This window comes from Poeciliopsis prolifica, unplaced genomic scaffold (genome assembly GCF_027474105.1).
Source record: "Poeciliopsis prolifica strain line A6 unplaced genomic scaffold, Auburn_PproV2 SCAFFOLD041, whole genome shotgun sequence".
Classification (NCBI taxonomy): Eukaryota; Metazoa; Chordata; class Actinopteri; order Cyprinodontiformes; family Poeciliidae; genus Poeciliopsis; species Poeciliopsis prolifica.
In genome coordinates this window covers 5,123,148-5,134,789 of record NW_026562416.1, presented here as the reverse complement: position 1 = coordinate 5,134,789, position 11,642 = coordinate 5,123,148, and the positions used below count along the sequence as shown (strand labels likewise).

At 34.1% G+C, this 11,642-nt stretch overlaps 1 protein-coding gene across 2 annotated transcripts; it reads left to right on the top strand.

Annotated features, from left to right (window-relative positions):
* Positions 1 to 231: 231 nt before the first annotated feature.
* LOC129375765 (H-2 class I histocompatibility antigen, Q10 alpha chain-like) lies at positions 232 to 11,493 on the top strand. Of its 2 annotated transcripts, XM_055055018.1 has the most exons (15): positions 232 to 398; positions 1,685 to 1,957; positions 2,058 to 2,348; positions 2,860 to 3,144; positions 3,853 to 3,981; positions 4,105 to 4,137; positions 4,783 to 4,815; positions 5,231 to 5,260; positions 5,817 to 5,846; positions 6,844 to 6,873; positions 7,399 to 7,446; positions 7,837 to 7,872; positions 8,202 to 8,237; positions 8,454 to 8,495; positions 8,750 to 11,493. In XM_055055018.1, exons 1-15 carry the CDS (start codon positions 344 to 346, stop codon positions 8,767 to 8,769), a joined length of 1,371 nt encoding a protein of 456 aa, XP_054910993.1. In that variant the 5' UTR covers positions 232 to 343; the 3' UTR covers positions 8,770 to 11,493. The 2 variants fall into 2 exon arrangements, with proteins under 2 accessions (XP_054910993.1, XP_054910995.1); XM_055055020.1 differs by lacking the exon at positions 5,817 to 5,846.
* The last annotated feature ends 149 nt before the right edge of the window (positions 11,494 to 11,642 follow it).

Genomic DNA, 11,642 nt, shown 5'->3' with positions numbered 1-11,642 from the left:
CTTCAAGAAATTGAAATATTTCACTAAAGTTTAGGAAGACCAAAAGAACATAAGCTATATTTAACTATATTTTTTTCTCTCTTTAAAAAAATGCTTGTTTAGAAAATAAGGCATTTGATTATTTTTTATTAAATTTTTTTTGCGGCAGTAGATTAATTCCACTGCAATGATTTGAAGTAAAAAGCTAAAATGTCTAAAGTCCGAGGAACCCTAAAAGCATCTTAACCGAAGACGACAGCAGTCAAAGCGGAGGACAACGAGGCTTCCCGGGGAAAAAAGATAACCAAAAAAATCCAAAATAAATACATTTCAGCTGAAGAACTTAACCTGATTCTGGCCCGGAATGAGTCTTCTATCATTTGTTGTCCTTTTTGGGACAGCGATTACGGTGTACAGCGGTAATATTCTTGTTTTCTTCTGACATGTTGTCGCTGTTGCTAAAAGCGAAAGTAAAAACAGTTGTGACGTCGTATAAAAATAGGCCTTCTGTCGATATATTTTTGTTATTTACCGACTAACTAGACCCGTTTGCTAATATTAAGTAGAGTTAAAATGTTCTGTGTCGACCCAGTTTAAAATAAACCGGCACCAGAACTTTTAAGTTGAACTTTGTCGCTGTATGTCTGGCGCATATTCGTGTCTAGCGCATATTCATTAGCACACGAAGCCGCCGCGTTCGTCGTCCCGTCCTTTTATAAGCTCTTTCCAACATACTTCAGATATTTGTTTTCTGGTTCAGCACACCTTTTCACAGCGAGGCTTATCAGGCTGAGGTCATTTATAACCAGTAAATCAAGTGTTTGGACCAAAGATCAATCTGAAGTATGCGGAAGAGACAAGGATAGAAAACACTGGCTGACACGTCACTTGGGTGTTTTAACTAATACAATACTTTAATGATCTACTGATAAAATGATTTTATCCTAACTAAATGGTGTTACGTATTTAGTAGATTAACGTCAAAAGGTTAACTTCCTGTCCAAAGGAATCAGTTGTAATCAGCAACTTCATAAAGTTAGGTGGGTTTATGTCTGGGGAATTTTACAGAATTTATCAAAACACCTTAAAGTTAAGACAGTTATGAATTATATTGTGGGTTTCATTTACAGAAGCATGTTCTAGAACTTAGTAAGTAACTGCTTTGTCAAAGGGTCATGCAGACAAACAGCATTGCTTAGATTACTGCGACATGAGGTGTGACTCTAAAACTTCCTCATTAGAACCGCAGACAAAAGCTGAAACAAAGTAAAGAGGAAACTGTAGCATTTTGTGTGATAATTATTTTTTTTCCATAGATGCATAGGCTACTAAGCTTGCTGCCATAAGCAATTAATTAATCCATCAGTTATATGATCAATTAAAATTAGCACAGTAATTCCAATTCTGATTACTAACATTTGATGAAGGGAAATTTTGTTTAAAGAGACATCATAATCCATTTTATTTATGGTTTCAAGTTGTATGTGATTTTGTTTATTTCCGTTTTATGTATTGTTTTTGGTTATTTATTTATTTTGAATATTTAAAGTACCTTCAAGTTTCAGTGTAGTGTTCTTCATAAGGTTCTCTGGTCTTAGTGACTTTGACCAAAATAGACAGTTTTCCATTAAAGCATAACCACTTTCAGTTTTTCACAAGCCTCTCTTTAAATTAATACCTGTTCTTTTATTTATATGTGTTTTAGAAAAGCACTCCCTCACCTACATCTACACGGCCTTCTCCAAACCTGTGGATCTGCCAGGGCTCCATGAGTTCACTGCCATGGGTTTACTGGACAACCGGATGATCGACTACTATGACAGCGAGAACCAAAAAAAGGTTCCAAAACAGGACTGGATGAAAGAGCATCTTGAACCAGAGTACTGGGAGAAAGGCACCCAGTCCAGAAAGAGCAAACAGCAATGGTTCAAGGTCAACATCGACATATTGATGAAAAGAATGAGACAGAATGACACAGGTGAATAGAAACATCCTATTTATTCTCAAAATCTTTACTTGTCTGTAAACTTTTTATTTATTGGGCTTTAATAACTTTTATCTCCTACATTTTCTTACAGACACTCATATTCTTCAGTGGATGCACGGCTGTGAGGGTGAAACTCAGCCTGATGGGAAAATGAAGTTTGTCCGTGGGATGGACATGTACAACTATGACGGAAGCGACTTTCTGTCCTTTGACGATGACAGACAGGTTTGGGTTGCTCCCATTCATGCGGCAGAAGAAACCAAGAGGAAGTGGGATGAGGTCCAGGTGCTGAAGGAATACACCAAGGGCTACCTGGAGAAGGAGTGCATGGAATGGATGACCAAGTTTAGAGACTATGGGAGAGAGCAGCTTGTGAAAGCCAGTATGTATGATGTTAGGTTTTTTTTGTTTGTTTGTTTTTTTTTTTTGTTTTTTTTTTGCTTCTTACAAAAAGAAGTTATTCTTAGCATTCCGATTTCAAATGTTCAGTGTCAACAACATGTTTTGTTTTGAAAAATAACTTGTCGAGCAAAATCAACCAGAAACCACAGCAGTATTCACTACAAAAGGTTGTAGTAGATGGCTTTATGCAGTGTACAATTAATGAGGCCATTAATTGTACATTAAGTGTACATTAATTGTACACTCTATTTTTGGTCATGTGTTATCTTTGAGTTAATGCCATTACAATTATTTAAAAAAAAATGCAACAGTTGTGTAATTTTAAACTAGTATACACACAAATTATCACATATAAAATGAATGCTTATAAATAACTGCATTTTAATATTCAATTGATCTCATAAATAACAGAATACTATTATAAAAAATAAGTGTTTATATTGAGCCAATATTACTTACTTAACAACAAACATTTTAACTTCTCTCACCAGATCCACCTGAAGTGCATTTGTTCACTCGTAAGGCCAAAGTCGATTCGAACACAATTTTGACGTGTCTGGCTACGGGCTTCTATCCAAAAGACATCACTCTGCAGATCAAAAGAAATGGACGTATCCTGACTAAAGAAGATGGGTTGGTGACCACTGGAGTTCGCCCAAATAATGACAACACCTTTCAGAGAAAAGATCATGTGGAGATTTTGAAGTCTGATGCTTCCATCTACACCTGTGAAGTCCATCATCTTGCCTCTGAAGTGCATCTTGAAATGAAATGGGGTAAATAATTTTTTTTTTTTTTTTACTTTTTTTTTCAGTATTTTTTTCCAATAACGGCTACACAATATACAGAAAATATATTCTTAATGCAATTGCACAGTATGCATATTGCAAAGAGTGTTTCTGTTAAATCTCATATCTGTGCTGAAGAACTTCATTATTAAGAAAGAATTGTTAGTCACTTTCATCTGAATAGCCAGATTTGTTTTTAAAGAATCTTTACCCTAATTTATCTTTGGTCATTCTTCAAACTTTACTGTTAATTTCTACATTATCACCAAAGACTGGCGTAATAGTCTGGTCACAATACAGATGTAGATTGCTCATGTATTTTTTGCGATAAAGAGATAAAAACAAATCCATTAAAGAAATGCATTAGGTCTGAGCTTGAATTCAGGTGGTAGCCTTCTTTATCTTATTTATAAAATTGCTTAACTTTGTTTTTTCTTTTAATCATTATATTTGGCTATGTCTGGTCAAAGTTGGTTTGCAGCATCAAAGCCACATGCAACTGTCAAAATGTAGCCTTAGACATCCAAATCATTCTTAATGTAATTATTTGATTTTGAATTCTTACTTATTTTTGCACTAAGATTCCAGTTAAGTGTTCTTTGTAAAGTTGCTCCAGATATTTGTATTTACATCTATCACACTGATGTTTAATGTGAATTCAATATAAAAATAATAGGAAATAATTTTCTGTTATAGATCACAATTGCAACGAAGATAAACAAGGTCTTTCCGGCATCATGATTGGAGCTTTTGGAGCTATTCTGCTGGTTGTTGTTGTTGGGGTGGTTCTTGCTTGTCTGTTTGTGTACAAAAAGAGGAGATTTGGTAAGTACATCCATATAGTGGAGTTTATTTTTTTTTAAAAACTCTTTGCAGTGGCATTAAAAATTTGTATTAAAATAAGGTTAGTCATTATATCTGTAAATGTATGTATCTCTGTTTGTGCAGGCAACAGTGATGTCACAGAAACCCAAAACAATGGTAGGTGTTTGTTTTTCTTCATTTTGTTTCATGGCTTAGTTCTTTTATATGACATGGAGGCATATTATGGAAGACAAATGGGGAAAGAATTGAGACAAAAATTATTCTGCAAAACAAGTATCTTTGTGTCTTTTATTATTGTGCTGACTCAAATGACTGCATTATCTTAGCATGGCTCTAACTGCTGTAAAAGCCTTTTAATCACCTATTTATTTATGTCGGGTGTGCAGCAGCATGATTACCAGCATGATTGGGGGTCCTGTAGGACAGGGTTGGTCACCTTGTGTGGTCTAGTGTATGTGGGCTCTGGACATTTATGCTAAATGTACCGACGTTATTTATACAACCAATCACAGCCCCCTTTACAATCTGGATAGTTGTTTCAAAGCTGGTACAGAAGATGCAAGGATGTGTCAGAAATATTGTCTAAGAGGACAAAAACATTTAAATACTCAAAAGAAATGTCATTAAGTACCAGTGTACCTAAGACATAAATTAAGCATAAATCAAGAAAATTTGAACTTTGCTTTGAAATTTATAGGGTACGTTTTAGCAATGTGTTATTACCTAGCAAAAATACTTTTAAAATATGTTATTAAAAAGAGAATTGAACTCTATTTTTGGTCATGTGTTATCTTTGTGCAGGTTACAGTAGTGTCAGTGTAATCCAAATCAGTGGTAAGTATTTTCTTATTGTTTTTTTTTTGTATTCTTTAATTAAATTGCATTTAGTTACAGACATACATACTACAGTGACAGAGGACAATGTGTTCATTAGTGTCCAAGTTTTTTTTATTTATAATCATCAGCTCACATCATTAGTTTTGTATGTAACTCAATGCTCTCTGTGGTTAGACAAGTTTTCTGGCTGCCACATTTTCATGGTTTGCTTTAAAAGTTTTTGAATTTGCTTGTGTCAATGTGCAAGACATTATCAATGCTTCTTTAGTTGGGTATCAATGCTTCTTTAGTTGGGTATCAATGCTACTTTATGCTCATGATGCTAAGTTATGATTATTTAATAAAATAAAAACAAGTTTGTGAAGCAGTTCAATCTTCTTATCAATAAATCTGTGTGTCTCTGTTTGTGCAGACACCAATGGTCACGTCACCCATAACAATGGTAAGTATTTGTCATTTTGTATTGTTTAATTCAATGGTAATTAATACCATTAAATATCCTGATAATCTTTTAGACATTTATTCTAAAAATACATTTCAGCTGTCAGCTGTAACGGATTTATTGCGCAGTGGTTTCAGGTATTGGCACTGTTGCCGAGTAGCAGTCAAGAGTTTGCAGGTTCTCGCGATTCATGTGTGGATTCTCTGGGTACTCCAGATTTCTCCCACAGCCCAGAAACACCCATGTTTGGCTATCTGGTTGCTGCAAACTGTCTTTAAATGTTAGTATGTGCATGGTTGTTTGTGTCAATGTGCAAAAAGTTGCTTTATACAAATGCCCCCCCAAATTTTTGCATCCATTAATAATTGCATAGTTAGCCAGGGTAGTAAGCTAATAAGCAATACATTAGTTTTAGTTGCGTATCAATGCTACTGTAGTTGGGAATCAGTGTTACTTTATGCTCATGATGCTAAGTTATGATTATTTAATAAAATGAAAACAAGTTTGTGAAGCAGTTCAATCTTATCAATAAATCTGTGTGTCTCTGTCTGTGCAGGCACCAATGGTCACATCACCCATAACAATGGTAAGTGTTTGTTATTTTGTATTGTTTAATTCAATGGTAAGTAGTACCGAGCTGCAGAGTGGCGCAGTTGGTAGCACTGTTGCCTTGCAGCAAGAAGGTCCTGGGTTCGATTCCTGGCCCGGGGTCTTTCTGCACAGAGTTTGCATGTTCTCCCTGTGCATGGTGGGTTCTCTCCGTGTTCTCCGGCTTCCTCCCACAGGCCAAAAACATGACTGTCAGGTTAATTGGTCTTTCCAAATTCTCCCTAGGTGTGTGTGTGTGTGTGGATGGTTGTTTGTCCTGTTTGTGTTGCCCTGCGACAGACTGGCGACCTGTCCAGGGTGTTACCCCGCCTCTCGCGTGGAATGCAGCTGGAGAGGTACCAGAACCTCCAAACCCCGTTAGGGAGAAGGGTGACCGGATAATGGATGGATGGATGGTAGTTAGTACCATTGAATATCCTGATAATTATTTAGACATTTATTCTAAAAATACATTTCAGCTGTCAGCTGTAACGGATTTATTGCGCAGTGGTTTCAGGTATTGGCACTGTTGCCGAGTAGCAGTCAAGAGTTTGCAGGTTCTCGCGATTCATGTGTGGATTCTCTGGGTACTCCAGATTTCTCCCACAGCTCAGAAACACCCATGTTTGGCTAACTGGTTACTGCAAACTGTCTTTAAATGTTAGTATGTGCATGGTTGTTTGTGTCAATGTGCAAAAAGTTGCTTTATACAAATGCCCCTCTAAAAATGTTTCCATCCATTAATAATTGATGTTATGTAATAATTGAATAATTGAAATAATTAATAACAAATTGTTAATTGTTAGTATGTACTTAGGGTAATAAGCTAATAAGCAATACATTAGCTTTAGTTGCGTATCAATGCTTCTTTAGTTGGGTATCAATGCTACTTTATGCTCATGATGCTAAGTTATGATTATTTAATAAAATAAATACAAGTTTGTGAAGCAGTTCAATCTTCTTATCAATAAATCTGTGTGTCTCTGTTTGTGCAGGCACCAATGGTCACATCACCCATAACAATGGTAAGTGTTTGTCATTTTGTATTGTTTAATTCAATAGTAATTAGTACCATTGAATATCCTGATAGTCTTTTAGACATTTATTCTAAAAATGCATTTCAGCTGTCAGCTGTAATGAGTTTATTGCGCAGTGGTTTCAGGTATTGGCACTGTTGCCGAGTAGCAGTGAAGAGTTTGCAGGTTCTCGCCATTCATGTGTGGATTCTCTGGGTACTCCAGATTTCTCCCACAGCCCAGAAACACCCATGTTTGGCTAACTGGTTACTGCAAACTGTCTTTAATTGTTAGTATGTACATGGTTGTTAGTGCTGTTTGTCCCTCTGTTTAACTGTGATGGATTGGAGGCCTATCCAGGGTGAAGCCCACCTTCTACCCTATGGCTTTTGGAGATAGGAACCATTCCCCCTGCAATCCTTAAAGAATAACTGAGTGTAAACAATGCTGGATAGATTAAAATGAAAAACAGAAGTGTTTAAAATATTTTGAAGCAATTTGGTCTTCATATACCTTGTATGTACATCTCTGCAGGTACAGGGAATGACGGTGTTACCATACCACTCATGAATGAAACTGAAGGTAAATTTATTTCATTAAGTATGTGTCATGTCATTTTATTTATATATGATCAGTTATGAGCACAATTTGACGCCATATTGAAGGTGAAATATAAATGTGTCCATTTCAAATCAACTTGCTTCCAATTTGGGTCCTGTGAAATAAACTCTGGGCAGGTTTTCTGATTGTCATAAAGTTCTAAAATCATAATCTGTAAAAACTGCAAAAATAAAATTGTCACATTAATTTATATAAATTTCACAAAGCTTTAGATCTTGGTTTTCCTGTGAGGATTATAAATAATGCTTACCTTTAAAAAATTTTTGTTGAACACCCTATTTTAAAGTTCATTAATGTTATTTGTCCTTCCTATGTTGAAGTCCTAAATCATTACAATCTATTTCTTTACAGGAAACGCTGGTGGACAGGGAGACAACAACAGCCAAGGTTGAATAATTAAATAAAAATATTCTGTTTTGTGACATTTTTCCCTATGTTTCACTCCTACTTTATCTAAATGAGAGACCAAAACAAAATAAAAATATTTACAATATAAAGTTTGAAGTCAAACTTTATCAGTCTACCAAACTCTAGGGAACATTCTAACCATTGTTAAAATTTAATATTAGTTTTATATACTGCTAAATACTTAATATTTAGCAGCTAATAAAAGAAAAGGGGAAACTGGCACAAGAAATCTGAAATCATTTACAAATTAATTACAAAATTGCAAGACCATAGACATTTAACTTTTACATTTCTTACTCTGCTTGCAGAAAGTGGGATTTCATCAAATACGTCGAATGAAAATAGTAAGTACAGCTAAAATACATATTAAGTATTTACAGAAAAGAACTGTACCAACAAACCTTGATGAGAGAGAATTGCTTCAGGAGTGCTCTTGCATATAAAATGATATAGTTTGGTTTGTGGTGTATCTGCACTGGTTTTGTAAGACAGAGAGATTATGTGAAAGTTTTTATACAAACCGGTAAAACCTGCATTTCAATCTGACTGCTTGTTTTCAGGCTCAGAAGAATCTCTTAACACCAGAGACTCTGGAGCTGGTTGTAAGTACTGCACAATGCTGGCAGGCATAGCATAACTTGTGCTGCATGAATTGTAATTTCTAAAAGAACAAAAACCCTTCTTGTTTTTTTGTGGTGTAATCCAAAAGTAAAAGGGGAATTTGTTAGTATTCATGCTTAAATGTAGTTCTGTTAGTTTGGTAGCTGAAAACCTAAAAAAAACTCAATTTACATATTTATGTAAGACAAGAAAATAACGATATACTGAAGAAAGATTTGTCATTTTGTCCCAACAGCCAGAGAATCCAGCGATTAAAGGCAGACTCCTCAGTCAAGTAATTCAAAGTTCAATGGAAAGTGATGATCATCTGAACACTGGTCAGATGACTGCAAACGTCTGAATAACCAGTTTGACGCATAATTTTCACTCATGAAAAAAATGGGTGAAAAGCTTTGAGCACTTTTATTCTGTTGGCTTTCTCTGAGGCTCTTTGTAGTTAGGGAAGCTGCAGTTCAATATTGTTCTTTACGTGTGTTTAAAAAATCATGCTATTATTCTTTAAGCTGCTTTGTCATATAGGCCAATAATTTTGCTATTAATTTGATGCTTGAAATGTTACTTGGAAACACTTGCACGCTTTTTCTTTATTGTTCAACTTCTGTTAACAGAACTTCATTTCAACAACTACCAAATTTTGAGTGAGCTGTTGCATTAAAATCTACAGGACGATAGAACTCTGTTACAGTCATAAAAGCATTTCAATAACTTGAGTTAGGGAAGCTTATTAAATTAATCTGTTACTCACTGTCTCTCAGTAAAAACGACGTTACAAAAACCAACTGAAACGTACAAAACCTATACCATTTCTTGTAAAAACTTAATCAAATTAACTTATGCTCTCTCAACCTAAGCAGCAAATGAACATAAAAACTAATATATTTGCTTGTTGTAATTCAAAGTAACTGAAACATTCAAAGAAAGTTTTAAGAGTAGTAGAATGCATAAAGTAAACAAATCATTCTTGGAGTTGAAATGATATGAGAGCTTGTTCCAGAAGATTACTTATTTGTCTCTCAGTTGGTATTTTTCATAGCAGATACTTCTAAACAGCTGGGGAAGCACAGTTTATATGGTTACATTTCACTTCTACATGTATATATGCTTCAAACATATTCAAAAGCAGAACCACTAATAGAAATGCAGATTTCATTATGGTTGTGGTTTTTCTTCGATCGAGTGAAAATTCAGAACATTGTGTGGTGGTAGCGCAAGAAGGTTTAGATCACTTTTTGCGTTTATATATTGTTCAGTAAATGTGTTGCCATGCACATATGAAGACACTCAAGGGCAATCACACAATTGAATAAGATATGTTTCCATAAGTTAAGGCTTCTTACATTAGATAAGTAACGTTGTCAATACATGCTAAAGTAACTGGAATGTACTTACAATTGAGGAAACTAAAACTGAAGGAAAGAAAGAGTTCATGCTGAAAATGGTAATGCTAAATATTTAAGATGGGCTCGTGGAAACTTTAAAGTACTGAAATTTGAATAAGCTTATAAATTATATATTTTTTTAACGAGGTCATGCATTTCTGATGCAAAATGTGATATATGTAATATGAACAATGAGAGACAACTGGCTAACTGAATTGATTAATGACTCTGACTTTAGTTGTCAGATTACAGGAGTAAAATCTGATTTGGTGTTCCTTTTCATTTAGCACCAGTGGTGTAAAAAAGCATTTCAAAAACATTAGATGGGAAAAAAGTTTAAGATAAACTCTTTAGTTTCTAGGAACATTTAAAGTTCTCCTCAGAAACAGAAATGTAACATGCACCATAAGTTTATTATTGCTACACAACACAAGGAAGTAGCTAACTGTAAAAAACCCATTTTCAGACATGGTGGAGCGTTCACTGCTCTCTGTAAATCTGAACATTTCGATTGTTCTTCTGAGCCTAAACTATTGGCATAAACTGCAACTGTTATGAAAGCAAATGAGCCACATTTAATTTTTTTTGTTTTCATGTCTAATCATAATGATATTTAATTTAAGTATCGAAGTAGTTAAGTCTAAATGTTGTTATTAGGGCTGAACAATAGGTCATTCTGATTGAGTATTTTCTGTTTTTGAAGATTTAATTTTTAGAAAATCTGGATTTTTTTTGTCATCAATTAACTCTTTGGGCTACTGTAGTTCAGTGAAGTCAACCCACCCTCAGTGCCAACCATTTTGTTTTACAAGCTGCTTGTATTTTAGTTGGACTTATAAGTCAGGTCTGCACACAGAAGGGATGATTGAAATAAAAGCAAGTTTTTTAAAATATTTAGTTTATTTTGAAAAAATTACATTAAAATCGGATGGTGTATGGAAAGAATCTGAGATCCAGTTTTTAAGTCATATTGCCCAGCCCTTTTTGCTTTTTATCCATTTTAATAAGTTTCTTTTTTGTTATTATTTTTGTTTATTTCAAGATGAATCTGGTTCCAAAAGGGTTAAAAAATGAAAGCGCATCAAATGTGAACTTGTAAAGAAATGACGTCTTGTAAAATACAAACTTGTTAGGTTACACTTTAACAGGACAACAATGAGAAAAGATTTTTGAAAATAGTTTTCAAACTCAATGTATCTGTATTTGTTTGGAGCTATTTGGAATTTTTTTTAATGGATTATAAATTTAATCTTCTATGTTTTTAAATTACGTGTCTTATTGTATATTACCTGGGTATTTGGGGTTCTTTGTATTTTTAATTGTTTTTATGTTAATAAATGAGAAAAATATTCACAGATTGATAATTGGGAGCAATAAAATTTTAGAGAACCTAAATAATGCTGCAGTTAACAAATTTTGCAAACTCCCATAGTTTTGTTTTATAATGATTTGTTGATTCTCATTTTAATTATATTGAATTGGGATTAAAATGAAGCTTTGAATTGGAATGTTTTAAAACTTTGAAGTTTTTTGTCATGCATGGATTATGCTTTTTGATTGTGGTTTTAAATTTTCAATAAAACATATTTTATGAAAAATTTTGAAGTCTTTGATCAAAGTGGCATGTGTTGCAAAACAACTGCTCTACCGTGTTTATTTTATTGTTATTGCTTTTTATTTTTGTGGCAGATGGGTAAGTGATTTAAAACTACGTTGATTTTAAAGGAAGTCAAAAGTTCTCTGATTTCC

Coding starts and splice junctions, on each gene's coding strand:
- LOC129375765 (XM_055055018.1), top strand. CDS start 344: ATGAGTCTTCTATCATTTGTTGTCCTTTTTGGGACAGCGATTACGGTG. Junction 2,349..2,859: donor AGAGCAGCTTGTGAAAGCCA/GTATGTATGATG, acceptor TTCTCTCACCAG/ATCCACCTGAAGTGCATTTG. Junction 8,238..8,453: donor AAATACGTCGAATGAAAATA/GTAAGTACAGCT, acceptor GCTTGTTTTCAG/GCTCAGAAGAATCTCTTAAC.